We start from the raw sequence: 23,466 nt of genomic DNA, 5'->3' as shown, positions 1-23,466 counted from the left end.
ATGTATTATTCAGGAAGGCTGGAGTGAGTTGGCTAACATCAGAAGGGGAGGAATAGGAGGGTTTTCGACAATTATAAGGGGTTGGGGATGGAAGAGCTTCCAAATAGGGTGAGGTTCCTATCTTCACCTTGAGCATTGGTTTAATCACAATTCAGGGATGGAAGACAGCTCAAGGATAATTTCTTTGTTAAAGCTCTTACAGTTGTATTTCTCTTAAGATCAGCTGTGTTCCTGTTCTGTGATGGACGAGTACTTGTTCACTTCTGTGGTATTTTACTATCTTTTTTCAATAAAAAATGTTTCTTCTAAATAAACAAGTCATTAATGAAGTGTGCAGCATTAATATTCATTGCATAAGGAACACTTATGTGATTCCCTACCGGAGGAAAATCATAGTATTGTTCAAGACCAAGCATGGAGTTTCCTCAACATCGTCTGTCCTAGAACTTGAGCTCTCACTGGTTATTCATAAATATGTACACATTTTCATCCATCTCAAAGGAAACTCATAAATGACGTTTTCAAGTTATTACGTAAGGAAAGGAATTTTACGATGAAAGATTACCTAATCAAGAATGGACAGTGATGCTTGTTATGTTAGATTGAGATCCATTTACCGCATTGTCCAAATGCTGGTCTCTTGCTAGAGCTCCACCTTGAGAACATTTCCTTCCCCTTCTTTGCCGCAATTTGTTTGTAGAAAAACAAAAATCCATATACAATGATAAAACCCTCCTCGGGCATGGTTGCCTACACAAGTTGCTTTGACCTCCAAACATGGGAAAGTTTCTCAAGTCTGCAGGTACGCATCCAACATTTCAAGTCTCATCAAATAGAACTTTGTAGCTGAAGGAATGATTTGTGGGTCGGGAAAAAAAAAATCATTTGCAGATAAGATATTATACGCATATCTACACAATCATATAGATAAAGCTACTAGGTAATGAAGCAGCAGCTAGACCAGGGAGATGGGGAAAAGGAAAGTTGCCTCCTTTGAACCATGCGACTTGTATAACTTCCTCCATTTTTGAAGAAGCTGGCATATGTAGTTTTTTATACCACTTGAATAAATTTCCTACGTCAATCTTTTCAGTTGAACAAAACCGTTTGGTATGTATGTACATGGTAAGAAATTGTTTTTGTTTCTACTGATTTTTATATTTTGAAAGTACAACAAATAGAAGAACAATCTTACAAACGTCGAAAGCATGTCTTAGAGGTTGTGCACTAGACATGACAAAAATAATGCATATATTCTTCAAATATTCAATTGTCGGAAAAATAAAAATAAAAATTGGCACCATGAAATACATGAACTATTCAGAAATTAATCTGCAAGTTTGATTCTTTGAGATTTAAAATTTTCTCTTGCTGTCTCCCCCTCCCCCCACCCAACCTCTCTGTCATTAAAAAGTTATGAGGGTGATAAGGTAAAGGAATGAAAGGAAAAAAAAGTGTTAGAAAGCATACCTCCAGATCTTCCACAAAAAGATCTAATTGCGACTTTCGATTTGTCAAGCAACTTTTGTGATCAGAACTACAAGAGTATACAGAAGATGAGACTTTTTCAGTTCAAGTTTTGTGCCATTGTACCTATGTCAAAAGTAGGCTTTTTCAGTTCAAAATAAGCAATAAGTATGGATCAAAACTTTTTCTTTTTGATAAGACACATACTTCCATTAGAAGGAAAAAAAAAATTAATTACAAAACAGGGGACAAGTTAACACAGCCTCAAAACAGAGATTAAACATCCTAACAATACATGAACGAAATTTAAATACGGTAGCACTAAGACAATTTAAACACAGATTAAACATCCTAACATTTATAACATGAACAAATCTAAATTTTTTTTTGTAATTGATGAATGATTGAGTTTTTGTGTGTTTTTCTGGAAAATGCTTCTGATCAGAAAATAGCATACTGACAATGTAATTCACAAAAAGCTGGGAATGCATGCAATTAGAAATGAGATGAAATATTAATGGAGAACAAAAAAAAAAACAAAAACAAAATTGAGCTTGAAATGTTTCCTAGCTCAATAGTAACTGAAGATTCGATTATTGACAGAGTGTGCCTATGGTGTGGTTGGTTATAAGCCAAAAATGAATATGAATTAAATAAATAAAAAATGTTAATTGGACGCAAAATTGATGGCAAATTTGGGGCAATTCAACAAATTTGTGGACATAAAAATGTGTATTTCGGTTAATTTGGATAGTGAATTTCAGTTTTTGTATTGAATTAGAAGAAAAGCAGTTAAAGCGGTTATTTGAAGTACATACCTGACCTGAGTTTGTTTGTCTCTATGTGAGAGAGAGAGAGCTCAAATCATATGATCACTTCTTCGTCTATCGTGATGCAAGGAATGTGAGAAATCTTGGCCCAATCTTGTCCCGTCTTATTCTCATACCTTTTCTTCAGGGTAGAGCAATTGGAGATGCATAGATAAGAAAGAGATGGCGGCAGACCCTCTTCTGGCAGGAATTGAATACTGTCACACCCACCAATAGCTAGAGTTTGAAGAGAAGTGAGGTGTTGAAGTGCCTCTTCTGGCAGGAATTGGAGACTCGGACAGTCATAAATATATAGCTCTTGAAGAGAAGTGAGGTGTTGAAGTGCCTCTTCTGGCAGGAATTGGAGACTCGGACAGTCAGAAATATATAGCTCTTGAAGAGAAGTGAGGTGTTGAAGTGCCTCTCCTGGAAGGAATTCCAGACTCTTACAACTATAAATAAATAGACTTCGAAGAACAGTAAGGTGTGCAAGTCCCTTTCCATCCAAAGACTTCAGAGTTGGAATTCCCTCGATCCAGAGAGCGTGAAGAGTGGTAGGGAGCAGCTGTTGCTTGAGCAACGTCTCCAAGATTTCATCACTTCCTCTGCCGACAATTTCAAATCGTTCAAGGGAGACAAGTGCTTGCAAACCCCAGTTACGGTAGTCTCCCACTGATGAAGATGACGCCCTCAGTCTCTCACAATTATAAATGTTAAAATCTCGGAGGTTGGGAGGCAAACCCCCATCTTCTGCAATTGACTCCAGATTTGGAAGATTCCTTATATCCAAATATCCAAGGGCTGTGAGGGTGTGAATGCGTTCAGGTAATGACTTCAACTTCTCGCAACTGTCGAAGTCCAATTCAGTCAAGTTGGGAGTGGGCAATCCTCCCTGCGGAAAACACACCAGATTTGGACACCCGAAGATATTCAATTGATTGAGATGACTTGGATTCTCAACCGCTCCTTCTTCTTCAATCAAGCCAAGCGAAAGCGATTCCAGATTCTCACAATTGCCAATAATAAGTGTCGTCAATTTGGGAAAAATGCCCAAGGGGAAGGACCTCATTGAATCACAGCTATCATTTATACTCAAATAGTCGAGCGATGTTAATTTGGCCAACATCTCATGAGGTAGGAATTCTAATCTCCTACAACTGAATATATTTAGCGAAGTCAACGAAGTGGGTAGGCCATCTTCAGGGAACGACGACAGGGTTGGACAATTCAAGAGAGTCAAACTTTGAAGACGATTGATGTTGGGCAAGCATTGTATGTCATTAAAATTTATAATCCTAAGTCGGGACAGGAGTTTTGTCTCTAGTAATGATAACAGACCTGTTTGGCATCCATCTACTATTTTCAATTCTTGAAGAGAATTGTAGTTGAGATTGGTACTAGTACTAGTAAAACTCCACACCCTTTGATCATGTAAAACTCCACACCCTTCCACGCTAAGCTTCTTCAAGCAAGGCAGATCACAAGGCAAGCTTCCTCTCAGCTTCGGACACATTCCTAGAATTAGCTCCTGGAGATGAGGAAAATCTGGATCTCTACTCCCACTTGGTACCCATTCCTCCCACTCTGCCATCTCCTTAAACTCCAGCCTCTCCAACGATTGAAATGGCTGAAATGGCTGACCATACAACTCAGGACCTAACGCCCTAAGAAATTCCATCTTACATATGAAGAGCTCCTTAAGAGCAGGTAGCTGTCCAAGCGGTGGCAACTCGAAGCAATAATGACAGCCTTCGAGGCGCATAACTTTCATTTTATTGAAGGTAGAGTCTCCCAACCAGTTTGGAAAGCTGGTCCCGCCATAAAGTTTGACGGTCAATTTCTCCAAATTCATGCAAGGTTGGAGCTTGTCAAGTACATCTCTCACCTTTTCGGAATGATCGGCATCTTCGGAGTCCCATGCCAACTCTAACTCCTTGAGATCTTTCTTGTTCTTCAAATTAGCTTGCAAGGCATCCCTACCATCAACTACATTATTAAGCTTCAAAATAGAAAGTTTTCCTTCAAGATGAGACAACTCCCTCAATTCTCCAATAGTCGACCCATTAGATTTCCCCACACAAAAAGTAGTCAATGTTCTCAAACTTTTTAGTCTACCCATTTGCACCGGCATTTCTTTAATTTGTGTTCCACTACAATCAAGATGCCTCAAGTTAATCAATTTCCTCATGTATGTAGGCAATTCAAAAAGAGACCGACAACCTGCCAATAGTAATGTTTGTAGACTATAGAGAGTGCAAACTGTGGCAGGCAACCTTTTGATTCCAGTATTAGAGAGATCCAAGTAGCGCAAATGAATGAGGTTACCAATAGAATTCGGTAACTCAACAATATTATCATATTTTGACAATTTTAGCACCCGTAAACATAATAGAGATGGCATTAACTCATGTAAAACCTTTTTACTTACATAATGCTGAATCCATCTTCTTAGAGGTAGGAAGGTTCGCAAATGCTTAACCTCATATAATGGCTCAAATTTCGCAGCACAATCAACTTGCCCTCTAGCATACGACAAATGCCGAACTCTTTTCAAAACTTCATGTGATTCGCCCCCTTTCCATCTCAAACAGGATTCCCTTGACACAGACATAGCTAAGTCATTGATGAGATCATGCATTGTGAACTTCTCATTTCTTGATCTTTGAAAAAATGATCGTGACAATAAGTCATCAAAGTATTTCTTAGTGAGCTCTTCCATTCTTTTCTCACTCTCAGCTTGTGGAATTAAACTTTCTGCCACCCACAGTAGAACTATATCTTCCTTTTGGAATTCATAGCCCTTCGGAAAAATTGAGCAATAAGCAAAACATCGTTTTAAATGAGTTGGGAGATAATGGTAACTCAATCTTAGAGCTGGAATTGTATTACATATTTCAGGAGGCAACTCCCAAACATTGCTATTTAGTATGTTATTCCATTCCTCATAATTTGTGTTGAAACGCAAGAGGCCTCCAAGTGTTTCTGCAGCTAAAGGTAAACCATTGCACTTCAGGGCAATTTTCTTACCAACTTCTTGCAGGTGTGGATGTGCACTCAAGTTTCCATTTTCAAAGGCGTGTTTTGAAAGTAACAACCAGCAATCCTCATCGGACAGCTGTTCCAAAAAGTGAATCGGAACGGTGCGCATGCGACCTGCAACACTTTCGTTACGTGTTGTCACGATGACCCAACTTCCCCTTGCCCCGGATGCAAAAGGACGTTGCAAGAGACTCAAATCCTGATATTTCTCATTCCAAAGATCATCCAACACAAACAAAAATTTCTTGCCCTTTATTTGTTGTCCTAGCTCAACTTGAAGAAAACTCAGGTCTTTATTATCGTAAGCTTCTGAACTGACTGACTCAAGTAGGGTCTTAGTTACCCTAGTAACATCAAAAGCTTCCGAAACATAAGCCCAGGTTCTAAGATTAAAATGCTCTTTCACTTTGTCATCATTATAAAGGAGCTGAGCGAGGGTTGTCTTGCCAACCCCGCCCATTCCCACTATGGTGACGACAGATACATCCTTGTTGCTTGCATCATCAGATAACAACAGTTTCATCAGCTTTTCTTTATCTCCATCCCTACCGTACACACAAGATTCATCCACCAAGGAAGTTGTCGGAGTTCTTTGTGAAATCTTCATCCCAACAACACCTTCTCTCAACCCAAGGAAATCCTTTTGCTTTGCAAGGTGCTCTAACCTTTCAAGCAACTTATGTATCCTACCATTCATGCCTTGATAATTTTGATTAAGATAAGTAGGAAGGAAGTTCCACACCTTATTTGTGACGGTTTGAGATTCTGCTTCCACCTTGCATCGCAAAACTTCAGCATTGATCTCATCGAGAAGGTCATCCGCATCAAAGACAGCATCTTGAAGCTCATCAAGCCACTTTTTCACGTAGCTGTTCAGGAATTGCTTCTCCTCCGCGTCATTAAGCACCGCATTAAGGCTCAACAACGTTATCTCCAGTTTCTTCACAAGCGACTCGTCCAGTTTCTTTCTCCGGAACAAGTCCACGAACTCGCTGGAACCAATCTTGTCAAACAGCACCTGCACGGAGGCAGAGAGAATAGCCTCTCCAACCAAATCCATGTTTCGATTCTTTTCAAAGGATTTGGACTTGAGTTAAGATTTGAAGCAAGCTTTGCAGCAAAGGATTTGGCTGTTGAGAAGTTAAGATTTATTTTGCTCTCAGTATCATTGACTTGGAGTCTTCCAGGTGAGAATATTATTGCAAAAGGACAAGCGCGTTTGTAAATAAAGCTTACGAGTGGGAACCCACACGGTTAGACTCGTCATACAGCTGTCGTCCATTATTGTGTTAGAATATTTTTGGTAAATAAAGCTTTTATTTTTGACTGGTCATAGTTTTCAAGTTCTTCCTCACTATTTCTTTAGTGTCGGTAAATATAATAAAGCTTTTATTTTTATACGGTCATGGTTTCAAGTTCTTCCTTTTATTTATATTTTTTTGTGTCGGTGGGTTTTATCAAAAGTGATTGTAGCAGGTAGGGGTGGGCATCAATCCGGCCGATCCGGTTAATCCGGCCGAACCGATTATATTGGATTGGTTTGGTTTGGTTTTGACCAAAGAAAAAGTCAACAGTTTGAAAAATCGAACCGAACCGGTTTGGTTTGGTTCGGCTGCGGTTTGAGTATTTTAAAAACTGTTCTAAACCAAACCGAACCGATTATAAATTAATTTATTATTTATTTAATTTAGTTTACATGTGGCAAGATTTGAGTGGTTATTTAGAAGTGTACCATGTACCTTGCAACACTTGATTGGACTCCAAAACTACAACTCACGGACACATCTAAGTTATCTAACCATTCTCTCTCCCTCAGATTTCTCTTAGATCCTCTCTCCTATCTCCTTCCTTCCTTCGTCTCTTAACCCTAGCCGCAACTCCCTCTCATTATTTCTCCATCTCTCTCTGCTACCTCTCCCCCTCTTTCTGTCTCTCTGCTACATCTCCCTTTCCCTATCCCTCGACGCTAACTCAAGCCAACATGATTCATACTCGGCGAAACCCACCCATTCGCCCTCAGCGAAATCCATCGTCAGGCAAAGAGAATGGACCACCTTTGAGATCTCCTGGGAAATAGAAATCGATTGCTTACTGCTGGCATTACAAGAATGAGTTATTTCCCATTCTCTCTTCCCCTCTAGAATTCTCTACTCCACTTGCTGCTACATCAACACTCTCTGACTCACGCAAATACCTGAGATTCTCTACAATCTCTTCACCCACAGACCAACTCTGATTCAACGGTGTGTTGAGTTAATTATTTTGTTTATTTAACTAATTTTCTGTAATTATTTGATTTTGATTCTATAAAAATAAGTCTGGTTTGTTTTTGTGATAATGACGATGTCGTAGACAGCCCCTCAACCACTGAGATGACGAAGTCCTCCTTCACCTCTTCTTCATATGCTGCTTCTATTTTGGGTATAGGTATGAAAACTAGTTTCTCTGTTTTTAATGTTTTTAATTTTTTGGCTGTGCAAACTGACATCATAAAAGCTGGCGACCATAGATTATAATTGAATGTGTTTTTATACAAGACGACCATAGATTATAATCTCACCAAATTAATATGAAATCATATGCCTGTTCAATAGCGTAGCTGCAGTTTTATATAATATATAAAAGCCAGTTGGAGTTAATTATGATATGAAGAATGTAGTATAATCTCCAATAACTGGTTGTATATAAAAACTGTAGTATACCTTGCTTTGATTTAGTTTTGTTCATATAATAATGAATATAAAATGCTGCTTATGTGATATTAATGCTTGCTGCCTGTTCACAAGAGAGAAGATCAAATGTAGTGAATAACAGAAGAGGAAGAGGACCTTGCATTTGTGCCTTGGTGCAGATCTCAGGGATGTTGTTTGTTGTGTTGAATCTGATGGGGCTGCTGTTTGGAAGGATTATCACTGTTTTTTAAATCATGATTTGTAATAACTATATAATTAAGCACAATAGGATTGTATTTCTTTGAGAATCATGTTCTGTAATAATTATTATTGCTTGCAGCTTCTTTCCTTTGTCTGTTTTTTCTTTACGTCTTTGGGTTGTATGATGTGGAACATATTAGGGAACTTGAGAATGAACATATTCAGGGACATGGAGAAAATGATGTTTTCTTTTATGCCTAAACCGGCCGAACCAAACCGGACCAAACCGTATATGAATGGTTTGGTTTGGTTTGGTTTTCATTTTGATTTTAGCTCAAACCGAACCACACCGGACCGTGAAAGTTTAATTGGTTCAGCTGTGGTTTGAGGGTGAAACCGGACCAAACCGGACCGTGCCCACTCCTAGTAGCAGGAATTTGTAAATTGGTATGGTCATTGTGATGGTTGAAATATCAGGAATTTGTAAATTTGTATGAAATTGCATTCTCAATAAATTATGGGAGTAGAATTTAAAGATGAACTGAAAAAAAAAACCACATCTAACCATTCTCCATATCTAGCTCCTAGGGAGATTTTTAGGAGCTTTTAAATATAAAGAGAGAGAAAGAACTCCTCGAGACTCCTTGTAATTAAATACTTCTATATTTAATATTATTTTAAGAATTTATTTAATACCAACTAATTTTAATTATTGCTTTTGTATCTACACTTTATGGCATGTACACATATGATATGAAATTGTGATATAAAAATGTAATAACACTTTTATGCCATGTGCTTTGGAGAAAAAACCAGTGAATTTGGCCCAGCTAGCTGTACAAATTTTGGTGATTTCTTTTCAAGCTCATATTGAGGCACAAAACAAGTACTGAATCAAAGGGTTCTCAACCAACTGTGAAAAACAAAAAGCTTGGGGAAAAGAAACAAAAGCAAATGCTTAGAATTGGCAAAGGAAATGGGGGAAGTAAATATTAGCTAGAAAAAAGGATGTTCTTTTTTTGTTCCCCCTTTGTTTTAATTTCTTTTTCACTTATTCTAGTTATATTCAGTCTCAGTTGGGCCTCTGCTTCTGTTCATAGAGGAGGAGAAAATGTGATGTAAATCAAATTTTTAAGTAATGATTAGTAGATGAACATGTATGGAACCCTTCCTCTTTCTCTCTGTTTGTTTTGTTTGTCTGTGTATAAAGCTTTCAACTTTCACAGGCACTCCCGTTGTGGGTTCTCAGAAATTTGGTTAATTAATTTACTCTGTCTTTAAGGTACAATGGCAAAAAGAATCAGTGTTGGGGGGGTTGGATGGCCTCAGCATGTTTGCCTGTTTCTTTATATGCCAGCGGTCATGAGAGTTGTGTTGGGGTGTGGCCAATTCAAAGTTGATACTCTGCCCTGCTTTTGATGTTTTACTCTGTCATAACATACATCATCTCTGCAACTTCAGGACTTGAAGTGGTAAAATCAAAGGTTATGTTTGAAGAAATCAATTTTTATATGAAAACAAAGTCTAGAAAAAGTTGGAAGGGACTTATAACTACGCTTGAGGTCCTGTGTTCCAATCCCCCTCTCCATTATCGCTCGGATATTTTCATCTCATGCAGCAATGTGAATACACATGTGCATACATTACCCCATTTTGTATTGCTTTTGTATTATTCTTTTTATTATTGCTTTTGTGTCTACACTTTATTTAAAAATTGAAATAAAAAATATTAAAAACATTTATAACTCCTTAAAATAAGGAGTATGGTTAAAATAAGGGAGCTTTAGTAATATACCCAAAATAGGGGTTGAAATTATAAAAAAACCCTACATGGAATGCACTTTAGAAACACACCCAAAAACCATTTACTACATATGAAATTAGTATTGAAGTTCCTATAAATTACATCTCTGCCATTGATTAACTTAAAACAAGCCCAAAACAAAATTCCCAAAAAAACCCAAAACAAGCCCAACGAGCCCATATCAAATTTTTTTGAAAAAACCCAAACTGAAAATTAAAAAAAATTAAAAAATTAGAAAACCAAGGGTTTGTCCCCACGGCCATTCATTCTCCATCAAACCTCCACAAACTATCTCATAGAAGTGCATTGTTAATACCATGTCATAAAAGTGCATTGTTAATACCATGCTATAGAAGTGCATTGTTAATACCATGCTATAGAAGTGCATTGTTAATACCATGCTATAGAAGTACATTATTAATACCATTTCATACAAATAAAAACATTGTTAATACCATTTCATAAAAAAAACCATTATTAGTACCATTTCATACAAAAAACATTGTTAATACCATTTCATACGAAAAACATTGTTAATACCATTTGATACAAAAAACATTGTTAATACTATTTCATACAAAAAACCCAAAAAAGCCTAGCAAGACATCTGATATCCTTTGCAGAAACCACCTCCAATTGTCTATAGTTTCACCAGATACAATCGCAAAGGCAAAAGGAAAAACCTCTACAAGAAAAAAAAGTACACTGTTAATACTATGTCATAGAACTATATTCCTAGTAAAAATCACATTCAACATATCATAAACTTCAAGTGCATAGCTATATATAGAGCAAAATATAGAGCATGCTTTGTTACTGAAAATCTGTTAATACTATCTCATAGAAGTACACTGTTAATACTATGTCATAGAAATCAACTCAGTTGCAGGGTATGAACAGTATCACAACTGTTCATACCACTTACTGGAAGTTAACAACTACATCATTTCATTTGTATAATAGGTACGATAAAAGTTTACAACTCCATACCACTCAAAATCAACTACATCATTTCATTTGCATAATTAATTGATCCTTCATTACTCCACATACCATAAATATTGAATCGGAGTGGCTCCCACACATACTGCTCATTATCATTGTGCTTGGTGGTAACAATGACCTTATCTGCAACAAGAGAAGCACCCGCAGCCAAGGCTTCCATAAATTCCTTGGTGCCAGACCTTGCAATGGTACCAAGGATGTTCACCAAATCTGACAACAAGAAATAGGAACAAAATAATTAAGCATAATAGAATAATTGGAACAACACAGATAACAATCATAAGCCCAAAGCGCATAATTGATAGGCTGAAATAGTATATAGAATTTGAATAGTCTGCTATTTCACTACAAACTACAGGGATAATATGAAACCATTCACTCCCCGAGTCAAAATTTCAATAGACATATGCTGAACCAATAAGAGAATAACATAGATTTTTTAAATTGAACTAAGAAATCTACAGGGCAGAAAAAGCAAAGAAACTCCATATGGGTAATAAAAAAATTCCTTTTGCATGCAAACCGATATCTGCTTTTTCTGATATTCTTTAAAACAACAAATGGCCAAACCTTGTAGACTCCAATATGGACCAAACCTATTTTATTTCCTTTTCCTCCTAATTTCAGGATTTGTAGGCCACCACACTCTCAGCCATATAATAACATCCACAAAACCCCAACCCACCCTCTTTCTTCAACATCAGGCAGACTACAAAATAATCTCTACTAAAACGTAAACCCCCAATTTGTTTACTGAATGGAGGAAAATGAGTAACAAAATCTTGAACAAGTTCTCTTCACATCAAATAATCAAAGAACCAAAAAAAAAATAAAATCTAAAACCGTTTTTCTACCCCTTCATGTCCTGCTTTCTTAAGTAGCAACCAAACAGTGCAATGCATTACATCAGTTGCGTAAAGAAACTCGTAATCACTCACACAAACATAACAAAAAACCCTAATCAACAACAAGCACAACGAGAAAGTAATTAGCTACAACTTACAACCGCAATTAAACAAATAAAAAGTAGCATTGCTCAAAGAAAATTTACCCGAGTGAGATGAAAATGCAGAGGACCTCTCTGATCGTGAAGCTCTCTGCTTGTTAATATCGGAAATGCACTTCACCTCCTCGAAAATTCACCTTGCTGTGGCTTTGTACTGTGAAACCGAAGAGAGCTCAGAGCATCCGCCCTTTGAATGGAGAAAATGGCGAAGAAATCTGCAGGGAAGTAAAGCAAGAAGAGCTACATGTATAGAAAAAATCTAGAGAGAGAAAGTCACTGGTGTAGATAGAGACACTTGTTGCAGTGAAGAGTTGCCAGAACCACAGGGCTCTGAAGAACTCGAGGGAGGAACAAAACACAAATAGAAAACACAACAATTTATACAATAAACACTAGAAAATATTGAAATGAGCAATCAACATAAGAATAAACGGTGAAAATACGTACATCAGAGGTGTCATTGATGAGCTTCTTCAATGGCGGCCGCAGAGAGGAAGAGGAAGCGGCAACCCCTCTGGCTCTGGAAAAATCGTCGTCGCATCTGCAAACAAGAGATCCGGGTTGAAAATCGAGAACAGAAGACGGATCTGGCCATTTTGGAATATATCGTCGGTGGAAATCGGCGATCCGTCGGGGTTGGAGCATGCGAAAGAGAAATCGTCTTCATCTTCTTTCTTCTTGCAATCACCATCAGCATCGGCGTTCTGAACACCTTCATCCGGCAATTGACACCTCAAATCTACAGAGTACCCACAGAACTCAGCGAGCTTAACCATTAGCTATGTTCATATCGAAAAAATAGAAATTAGCACGAAATTCAACGAAGAAACTGAAATCAAGTCGAAATTCAAGTTAATTAAGCAAAAATCAAAAGGGAAATAACGAATTGAAGCAGATGGAACAAACCTGCAAAAGAAATGGAGGCATCAGCGGCGAGAACACGTGTGAGGCCACCGACGTAACGGAGATTGTCGTCAGTCTTGTGTTGGTCCATGGCTTTGAGACTATTTGGTTTACTTTGAAGGCAAAGAGAGGGAAGAAGGGAGAGAACAAAGGAGAGATGTGGGTTTGAAGGAGGAGAGGGGCTTGAGGCTTCAGACCTCAGGGGGTGGTTTTGTTGAATTTTAATGTTCTCTGCATTCTATAGATTCTAAACGAGATCAAAAACTAATTTAATGCTAAAAGGGTAATAAAGGTATTTGATCTTATTAATTAAATTAAAAAATATACAATTGTTGATTTTTGGGTTTATTTTGGGTGTGTTTATATATAATGAATGGTATAGGGTATATTTATAGTTTTATGTCTAGGAATGGGTATTTCACTAAATTTCTATTAAAATAACTTTCTAGTATTTTTAGCTAAATTTTAACTAAAAAATAAAGAACATGATTGTTGATGCTCTTAACCCCGATCCTTTTCAGTTTAATAGGGTATAATACCACGTGTCTTGATACCTGGCAGGCGTCATGGCTATAAAACCGGCACCTGGGCTACTTTCAAAAACAGAGGAAAAAACACACGAGCCATAAAACTCACTCTGTAACATCCTCTACGTTCATAGCTAAAGAACGGAAAAAGGATTCCCTCATCAAACCCGGGTTGGGGAAAACGCTGACAGGAGAAGTCATCCTGGAGGCGACCGCGGCGGAATGCAAAAACATATGACAGAAACAAAACATTTTATCCACAACACAGGCTTTTCTGCTTCCTCATTATTTCAGCTGTCCCTTTTTACAAAACGGAGCTGTGAACTAGAAGGATGCTGAAAAACACAGTTGTTTGGTTTTGGATTATCCTCAGCTGCTCTCTGGAGCTTTATCTGTAATATAGTAACATTTAAACATTAGACTTACAAGATATATATATATATATATATGGCATAAATTGGAAAATAATAATAATAATAATCATGCAGTTTTTTAGTCAATGAAATACACCTCTAAGGACAAACTATTAAACAAAGGGAAGAAAGAAATAACTGAAATAACATCACAATTTCTTCTCTTCTTGGATAAATATTGTTTCATATCCAATTTAAGCATGTAGATGCTTCTTGTTTTCCATTTAAGCCACAACCAACATTCAGTTATGTTATTAACAGTTAATTCGTAGGGCGGCATGAATCCATCTCGTGGATAGAAAATACAGTTCTTTGGCACAGTTTGTATCAAATTGTAATACAGGAGGAGGGCTACTAATGTTATAAAAAAAAAAAACAAGAATTAAAGTAATAATGCAGTACTTTCAATGAAATCATAAAATGGAGTATGATTCACAACCTAACAGATAAGAAGAAACTAATTCCTCAGCAAGGATCTGACAATTTGTAATGAATCAATTTAATAAGAACATTCCTCAGCAAGGATTCACAAATTACAAAATCCATCCCTCCCAGATATACATTGCTCCCATGAAACAGTAGGATGAAGGAAACTATGAGAAAAACATCCAAATCTGGAAAGAAACTTAAGAAGATTTTTATTTAATCAATTGTTTACTAATTAACCAATATAATGGGATATACTTAGGAGCATGAATACAATACATGTTGTTGACAGATACTGGTACTCCTTAGTACTGATTGAAATTTGACTGAACATATCTTTTATATTTTTGTTTATAAAGATGTAACAATGATTTATACTTTCATGCAGACTCACACGAGCAAGTTCGGATCACATAGATTTAAGGGCAAATATTTGTTCTGGAAATGAATTCAATTCTGGACAGTTAGTCCCTAAAACTTAAGACATGAAAGAAGGGCTGGCTTTGTCAGCAGCTACCTTGAAATGTCGAATTGAGTAACGCTTGGGTAGTCCCCAGTGGGGAATGATATAAACAGAAAGCACCAACATATTTTCAAGAAACAAAGACTATAATTCAGGGCAAGACTATTTTCTGACCATATATTGGCCATATTGCATGAACCATAATTCCTTCGTTCAAAATAAAGACACTAGGTTTTGTTGGAAACAACTTTCAGTATAAAACTGGCTGTCCTTGAAGGGCCAACACTAATAAAGCTATAATCTTTCAATGCGGGACAAGAGGAAATTGAATTTCAATACAAACTTTAACAGGTTTAAGGTCACAATCCATGGCTGCCTTTAAAGCATTCATAAACAAAGTCCAGCAAACTGGCTGCATAGGACATTCATAGAGAGAAACTTTCAACAACATCATCATTATCCCAATGGGAATGTTAGGCAGAGAGACTGTGCCAATTGGGTCAACTTACCATTCCCAATGGGAATGTTAGGCAGAGAGACTGGAGTTCAGGGAAGAGAGACAACAAAAAACAAAATTCTAATGAAATGGAACCTTTGAGAGTCAAACGTGGAAGTTAAAGGCACATAAAAAGGATAAACCGAGGTTTACCTTCATGTGTTTTCTCATACTTCTGTTCCGCGTCAGATTTCAAAAAGCCAGTACTAATAGCTACTCGAGTGCATTCCATGTTCATACATATCTCAGCTCAACACAAGACTTGGAATGTTAGGTTGATCTCAGAATATCAGCAAATTAATTTCTCGCACTCACCAGCGTGCTTGAACTCCTGCCCTTCCTTAAAGCCCATTCATGGCTTCACCCAGACTTTTGCTTCGTAAAGCTTCTTCTTTCAGGCATCGATGGCCTCGGTCGTCAGATGGTGCAGAGTTCCAGCAAACTCAAGCAGAGTATTCTGCAAGAATTTCAATTAATTGCTTAATAATCTAATTAATTAAAATTCAAGCATAATATTGAAGAAATTAAAAGGCAAAAAAGAGTAAAGACCTCCTTCTTGTTGTGGTCTTGGACGGCGAAGCGAGCGAGGTCGTCGGTTCCGAGGCTGTTCTGGGAGGCATGGGATTCGTGGACTCAGCCGAGAGTGGCCATGTTTTGGAGTTGGGAGGAATTTGATTCTTCCGCGAAGGATGAGAATGAGAGGAAAGGTAAGAGGCCAAAGAGGTTGAGTTGCATAAACAGACACAAGGAGGAAGAAGAAGATTATTTCCATTTCAATTTCGCTGTAGGACACTTGTAGGACAGATGGGAATTTATCCAACAAGATGGTTTCTGACGGACAGATGGGAATTTATTTCTTTCGCTGCTCGGAGTCCTTTTGTATACGTGTCATACACGTGTCGCTTTGAGTATCTATCTTTTTTTCGGTAAACTTTGAGTATCTATCTTTGCTTAGTCGCTTTTGTTTTCTTTTCTCTATTTTTCTTTTCTTTTTAATTCAACCATAAGCAAATAAAAATAAATAAATAAAACCCAAACCACCAGGAAAAAAAAAAAAAAAAAAAAAAAAAAAAAAAAAAAACTTTTTTCTGTTTTTTTGTTTTTGAAATAGATGCTTTATTAAAATAATAAGTACCATAAGAGTGTACATAAGATAGCACTGAAAATAGCCAATACTATCAAAAACCCAAACATAAGAGATAGGAACTGTTTGTACCATATCTGACCCTCCACTCATACAACGACACGTGGATCTCATGAACTCGCCCAAGCACCCAAGGCCTCGGACAATCGGCATAGGCTACCGATGATATTGTCTCAAAGCAGCAAAAGATCATTACAAGCCCAACACAGCCTACAATCGGTATCCCCTACCGATTCTGCAGAATCAACCTCGAAGCACCCGCCTGAAATATCTAAGGACTCGTGTCAACCTCATAGGGCCCTCCCACGAGTCCCACATCGAAAATGAGCACTAAGAGCATACTAAATGCCCTCTATAAATATGCCCCTTCCACTACAATACAGGGGTAAGACTTTTCAGCTTGACTTTTATACTTCTATATGGTCAACAACAAGAGCTCTTAAAACAACAAACTTACTTCGGCATCGGAGGGTCTTAGGCTGGTTCCACACCGGTTCCATAGACCTTACGAGTCTCAACTTCTTTCTATTCAGGATCAGCATCCAAGGACAGGAAGAAACGGCATCCAATATTCAATCGATCTCTCGATCGTCCATCCCATTTGTAAGTTGCACTCATCTCTATCTGTTCAGATTTAGCGCCAACAGGAACAAATGCGTGATCTTTTGTTAAAAATAAGAGGAAGCCTAAGCATCCCTTCAATTTGCTGGACAGCATCAGAAACTTGCAGCATACAACAAACACAAATTCAGAAAAACAAGGAAAAATTAAAATAAACTGAAAGATAAAACCAATAAACTAAAAACACAAATGAACAGTAAGAAAAAAGAACTAGCCAACAAAACCCAAACAAAAGGAAAAAGAAAAAATTGGAAGCACAAATCTGGAAACAAAATAAAAGAAAACAAAAAAACAACATATACACACCATGAGAATTGAACCAACCACTTGTAAATGTCTACTTAAAACAAAATAAGAACAATACAACAACACAAACTGAAAGTAAAAAAACCTTAAAAACTAAAATGAAAACTGAAACAAGACAACAATTAAAAAGACCATGCTAACATGATAAGCAAAAACAACAAATAAACCATAAAAACAAAACCTACTAAAACCAAGTTGCAGAAAAACAAAGAAAAACTACAAACACAAAAAACCACAAATCTAAATCAAGGTGGTTAGTGTGAGTGGTTCGGCACTCTCATTCCTTAAGAGAGGTCAGGGGTTCGAGTCTTGCTCTCATATGGAGTCACCACTTTTGCCAACACTTTACCCCTTACGGGCCGACCCGGTGTGAGCGGGGATTAGTCTGGGTTGTGGTTAAGGCTTAAAGGTGCCACCCATAGTTGGGGCCCATCCAGGACTACCTCGTGGTTCAGACAAAAAAAAAAAACCACAAATCCACAAAACAAGAAAAATAAACACAAGGACACAACAAAAGAAAAGCAAAATAATAAAAAACGCACCAAGATAATCGTTCTAAACAATACTTAAAAACTGACATAACAAAAAAAAAAAAAAATTAAAAGAACAAGCAGCAATTTTTTTTTTTTTTTGGACAAACAAGCAGCAAAATTAAATGGAGATAACGAACACTAACTAAAAAAGCATAACATAAACAAAAGAAACAAAAATAAACAAAGCGAGAAACAAAAGAATATCAAGCTAAAGGATCGTGATAGAGACAAGATAAAACCAAATGACACAAACATAAAAGAAATTCAAAACACACAAAACTAAAAAAAATCAAAACTCACAACTAAAACCAACAGGACTATTAAAACATACCAAACAAAGAAGCCAAAACAAACTAGGAACAAAAAGAACAAAACTTAAAAAAACAGCAAAACTGAAGCAAAGAAACAAAATAGACAAGACAACAGGAAAAAAACCAATTAATATCTGTAAGAGCACTTCCAGCAGTTGCCCCTTGCCATGGCAAGGAGGGGGGGGTGGGGGGAGGGGGCGGCTAGGGCAGCCACTATTCACGTGAATAGTGGCTGCCCTAGCAATGTTGGTTTCCAGCAGTTGCCATGGCAAAGGGTAAACACTATTCATTTTTTTGTTTTTTTTACAAATTTGTTTACCTAAATAATTAATTTGGACAATATTTTCGGATAAGATTTTTGGGTTCCTATGTGCATTGGCGGACCCATAAATTTTTTAGCGGAGGTGCAATATTGACTAAGTATGAAGAATGATTTTTCGGAATAATAATTTTCTCAAAATAATTTTTGGTGGCTTTTGTTCCTTACACATCAAATAACAAAACTTGATTTTATGGGATTTTAGTATGAAGTATATATTGACTTAATGAGCCATCATTTTTTGCCTAAATCGTATTTTGCACTAAAACCAATTTTTCATATTTTGATTTGGTGAGAATTTGATTTTCTAGTATTTTTATTTGAATCCAAATGGGGGGTACTTCCTTATTTACATTGTAAACTTAAGTAAGTGGAGTAATATAAAAATAAATAAAAGTAAAAGGACAAAGACATTTACTTAATAATTTTGAAAGAATAATAATAGGAAAATGACAATTTTGTTGGTAATTTTGGATGTCGTTGGATTGGAGGAAAAAATCAGATCGAAGAGCCCAGGCGCCGACACGTGGAAGCTAGCTGTTGGGGGTACTGTAGCGGGCCCGTCAAACACGCTGACGTCAGCCTTGCCCTCGAGCCAGCAAAAGGGCCAGCCTTGCCCTCGGGCCAGCCCAAGTTGCTGGGTCCCACACTCTGCCCGAGCAACTTTTTGTTGCTGGAAACGAATTTTTGCCCAAACCCCCCGCGCCCCCCCCCCAGGGCTCCTTATTGGAAGTGCTCTAAGAGCAATTCCACCGAGACCCCCTTGCCTCGGGCTGGGGGAGTTTTTTGCAAAAATTGGTTTCCAGCGATGAGCCCAAGCACAGGCTAGAGTGGGTCCCACGCAACTCGGGCTGGCCCGAAGGCCAGTTCAACCCGAGGTCCAAAACGCAGGCTGGTGCTGACGTCAGGCTGGCGTTAGCCCACTCATTTGATTTTTTTTTCTGTTGCAACGTGGCGTCGTCTGGGCTCTCTGATCTGATTTTTTCCTCCAATCCAATGGCAGCCAATTTTTTTGCAATAAAATACTGGAAAAAAATCGGAAATTTTTTAAAAAAATACCCAAAAATTAATGAATTTGTTTCTATAAATACCAACCAAATTTTTTTTTTTAATTTATCTGAAATTTGAAATTGAACATTTTATCCGATTATGAGATATGAATAGTATTGACACGTAGGAACCCAAAAATATTATCCAAATTAATTATTGAGGTAAAAAAAGTTGTGAAAAAAATAAAAAAATAATAGTAATTTCCCTTTGCCATGGCAACGGGTGGAAACAGAAAATACTATTTGCAAGGGCAATTACTATTCACGTGAATAGTGGCTGCCTTAGCTCCCCCCTTGCCATGGCTAAGGGCAAATGGGTGGAGTTGCTCTAATACAAAAACCAAAACAACAAAAGCTGGAACAACAAAACATCAACAATCAAGAACAAGCAAAATCAATATATACGCTAAAAAGACCAAATTAACTGTGTTATGAACAATATCATGTTAGCAATATTGGCATCTTGTGTGATTGTCACCTTGTGAAACACAAAGACATGAAACACAAGACAACCCTTGTCTCATGGCACTTGTCTCATTCCTTGTTTTAGGGAATACTTTTCTTGAGCAATGTAATCCTTGTCTTAGGGAATGTTTCATGGAATGTCTTAGGGAATGTTTCATGGAATGTTTTAGGGTTATTACATGTATATATGTTTTGATGTGTAATAGAATGAACATATGTTGAAATCAGAAAATATGCATAGCTTCCAAAATTCTCTACACTCTCCATTATCTCTACTCAACCTTCAATATCTCTTCCTAATTTGACATGGTATCAGAGCAGCGATCTTGCTGACTCTAGTCTTGAATCGTTGCTGCAATCATGGGAGAAAACGACTTCTTTCCCACTGAAAGTAGCACCACCGATCCGGCTACTCCTTCTACCTTCACAGAATTTGCTACTCAAATGGCTGAGTTGATGAAGATACAAGCATCAACATCGACTACGACTCCGACTCCGACAATTACCTACGAAACCTCCTCTGCACAAATTGGCATTAAATTGGATGGCTCCAACTATGCCTTATGGTCTCAAGTTATTGAGATGTATGTTGCTGGCAAAGACAAGCTGGGATATCTCACGAGTGAACTCCCAGCAACTTCTCAGACAGACTCTACATTCAACCGATGGCGGACAGAAAATGCAATTGTGAAAGGGTGGCTAATCAACTCCATGGAGCCAAGGTTGATTGGCAACTTTATTAGATTCCCGACGGCCAAAGGAGTATGGGATGCAATAGCCACAACTTACTTTGATGGCACTGACACCTCCCAGGTGTATGATCTTAAAAGGCGAATCTCCCGTATGCGACAAGGGGGAGGCTCGATTGAAACTTACTACAATGATCTCCAAGGCTTATGGAGAGAAATCGATTTTCGTCGTCCAAATGAAATGAAGTGTGAGCTGGTGTTGTGTAGATTTAGCTCCACCAAAATGGATTAAGCTGCATCCTCAACTTGTGATACTCGCAAGTGCACGAACCGTTGGTAGTATAGCATATGTAAGTGCGAGGTCGATTCCACAGGGATTGGTGATTGAATGATCCAATTTAGTTTCCCTACACAAAATAGAAACAAAAACAAAGAACATAAAACAAGGAAGAAAGAAATAAGTAACTCAAGCAAATAAGTTCCCAAGTTCAATTTAGATTAATGGATTGATTCTAGCTAAAGTATGATTAAGCCATGGTGTGTGGTCATAACCTTGTGTTCCTAATTCCCTAATTTGATCATTTGTTGTCTAACCTAAAATTAAGCATTAGGAACCCATTAAGCATAGAAGAACATTTTAAACAACCAAGTATGTATCTAATCCTTGTTGTCGAATGTCCATACATACTCTTCCTATTCATAGTTCAATTCGAATTAAAGCATGGTGTATACTCTTAATTCAAACCAAGATAGCTAACATGCAAGCCTAAATGGTGATCAATCATTCAAACTAGCATATTAACTTATAAGCATAATGAATAAGAACAAAAACCATAATTGAAACTTGAAAACTAATTAAACTTGAATACTTAAGAAAGAATGTACATTACAAGAAAAATAAATTACAACTAAGAAAACATTAAAGAAAGCTAGAATTGAGAACTAGAAAGCAAAACTAAGAGAATTTGAGGGAGAGAAGGGAAGGGAGCTCTAGAGAAGTGTTTGAGAGCTCCCCCCCTTGGGGTGTGTTTACAAGCTTAGAGAACTTCCCTATTTATAGGCCTAGGGGAAGTGAAAATCTGAATTCAATATGGCTAATGCATACAACACTTGTTTTATAAAATCTGAAATGGTTGATGCACTTGTATTAGAAAATCTAAATTGGGTGATGCACTTGTATTAGAAAATCTTGAATTGGTTGATGCACTTCACCAATAGATCCCACCAGCAGCCCTAGCTCATCTTCATGTCACCATGACCAAGCTTCCAACCAGAAATGATAGCTCATACCTAGCTCACCATGACCAAGCATCCAACCAGCACATGCTGAGGTCAGCATGACCAGCAACTTCAAGGGCTTACAACTTGGGCTTCTCTTAATCAAATTAGGACTTTAAGCACTCGAAATTGAAGTTCAGTATGTCTTATTTCCAGCCATATGTTATTTGGGCCAATCCAAGGTCGGAGGAAGAAGTTAAGGCCGAAACAAATTGCTAACTCATTTTCCGCGCTGATAAGATCCATCCTGAGCATGGTTCTGTGTTTGCTAGGTAACGGACTCCAGATTTATTCAATGGGGCTGAATTTTGGATATGTTATAGTACACACCAATTGGAACAACTTTCATGAAGCATGTGGCCTCATTCGAGCTATGTAGGTTGTTGAAACAAAGCTTGCAATATGACCTACGGAACTGGACTGGCAGGGGGCTGTAGCCAAAATGAGTTTGTTTTTAAGCTCTTCATCCATTCATCCAAATTAGGCCTTAACATGCTTGAATTGCATGAATTATGCTCTCTAAAGCCATCATTATTACCTAAAGCTCAATGAACTGAAAGATAAACACAAAAAGGATTAAAAGCACAAGTTTAACTCAAAAACATAACCAAATCATAAGCTAGAAGGGTACAAAATGATATACAATTATGAACCGATCAGCTGGATATCAAGAAATACTATGATATCATCCAAGAAGATCGAGTTTATATTTTCTTGGATGGTTTGGATGACCGACTTGACAAAGCCCAAAGTGATGTGCTCCAAATGAGTCCATTCCCTACAGTAGAGCAAGCCTATGCTCATGTTCGACGAGAAGATATTCGACAAGCTGTGATGTTAGGAGCTCCAACACCAACCGGAGTAGGATTGGCAACAAAAGGAACATACCGACCCTCTCGCCCAACTCCAACCCCAGTTGCTACTTCTCTCCAACTACAGACCACTACCAACAAGACGACTACTCCACCACCTTCTCGACCCAAGGCTCCCACAGATGGGAATGGTTGCACTCACTGCGGGAATCCAAAACACACTCGAGAAACCTGTTTTAAATTACATGGCTATCCAGAGTGGTGGGAGGGTCTCAAGGCTCGTAAACTTGCTGTTGGAGGAATAGGTCGTGCTGCCCTTGTCACCATGGACTCTCCGATAACATTAATTCCTCATGAAGAATCTACCTCAGCACCAAAAAAGAACTCTTCATCTTTTAGTGACTCAGGTAACTGCGGATATGTATTTCATACATCATATACAAGTGACCCCACATGTTGGATTATTGATTCAGGAGCCACAGATCATATGACGTTCGATCCAACTGATTTTCTAAGTACAACTACACCACAACGAACAAGTATTGCCAACACAAATGGTGTTACCTCTCCCGTGGTCGGTGCTGGAACCATTGGCCTCTCTCCATCCCTTACTCTTCAAAATACTTTGCTTGTCCCATCGTTGTCTAATAAATTGATGTCTGTTGGCCAAGCTACTGAGCAACTAAATTGTTGTGTACTCATGTATCC

General features: G+C 37.8%; 1 protein-coding gene, 1 long non-coding RNA gene and 2 pseudogenes across 41 annotated transcripts in view; 1 reads left to right on the top strand and 3 right to left on the bottom strand.

Moving 5' to 3' along the window:
• LOC110755961 (putative disease resistance RPP13-like protein 1 pseudogene) overlaps positions 1-6,508 on the bottom strand; it is a 29,706-nt pseudogene extending 23,198 nt beyond the window's left edge. For 9 of the 27 annotated variants that reach the window (XR_015833859.1, XR_015833848.1, XR_015833854.1 and 6 more), the window contains exons 1-3: positions 2,286-6,508; positions 1,471-1,593; positions 566-796 (exon numbers count right to left, since the gene is read on the bottom strand). The product of XR_015833859.1 is annotated as a putative disease resistance RPP13-like protein 1 pseudogene, transcript variant X14 (transcript). Of the gene's footprint in view, positions 1-380; positions 459-565; positions 847-1,470; positions 1,594-2,285 lie in introns of all 27 variants that reach the window. The other 18 variants (XR_015833853.1, XR_015833850.1, XR_015833858.1 and 15 more) reach the window with 18 other exon arrangements.
• Positions 1-23,466, bottom strand: part of LOC110755963 (putative disease resistance RPP13-like protein 1 pseudogene) — a 55,551-nt pseudogene that overhangs the window by 20,602 nt on the left and 11,483 nt on the right. The window lies entirely within an intron of this gene.
• Positions 7,108-8,330, top strand: LOC110755966 (uncharacterized). The gene is made up of 3 exons (XR_015833817.1): positions 7,108-7,558; positions 7,668-7,742; positions 8,102-8,330. It is a non-coding gene; the product is annotated as an uncharacterized LOC110755966 (long non-coding RNA).
• On the bottom strand, positions 10,495-16,070 carry LOC148296398 (uncharacterized). Of its 3 annotated transcripts, XM_088248991.1 has the most exons (7): positions 15,781-16,070; positions 15,385-15,688; positions 12,910-13,825; positions 12,451-12,742; positions 12,049-12,218; positions 11,046-11,207; positions 10,495-10,677 (listed from the first exon to the last, which is right to left on the bottom strand). In XM_088248991.1, the coding sequence occupies exons 3-4, from the start codon at positions 12,995-12,997 to the stop codon at positions 12,477-12,479; spliced, it is 354 nt and encodes a 117-aa protein (XP_088105117.1). In that variant the 5' UTR covers positions 12,998-13,825; positions 15,385-15,688; positions 15,781-16,070; the 3' UTR covers positions 10,495-10,677; positions 11,046-11,207; positions 12,049-12,218; positions 12,451-12,476. The 3 variants fall into 3 exon arrangements, with proteins under 3 accessions (XP_088105117.1, XP_088105116.1, XP_088105118.1); XM_088248990.1 differs by having other exon boundaries at positions 12,049-12,742; XM_088248992.1 differs by having other exon boundaries at positions 12,049-12,742; positions 15,547-15,688.

The sequence above is a fragment of the Prunus avium genome, chromosome 2 (assembly GCF_965620075.1).
Source record: "Prunus avium chromosome 2, drPruAviu1.hap1.1, whole genome shotgun sequence".
Classification (NCBI taxonomy): domain Eukaryota; kingdom Viridiplantae; phylum Streptophyta; class Magnoliopsida; order Rosales; family Rosaceae; genus Prunus; species Prunus avium.
This window is presented reverse-complemented; position numbering and strand designations above follow the sequence as displayed.

Bases quoted from the DNA above. Each gene is read 5' to 3' on its own strand.
- LOC148296398 (XM_088248990.1), bottom strand. From the start codon at position 12,997: ATGGACCAACACAAGACTGACGACAATCTCCGTTACGTCGGTGGCCTC. The intron at 12,743-12,909 runs GTTTGTTCCATC...GGTACTCTGTAG, and splicing joins TGCCTCCATTTCTTTTGCAG to ATTTGAGGTGTCAATTGCCG.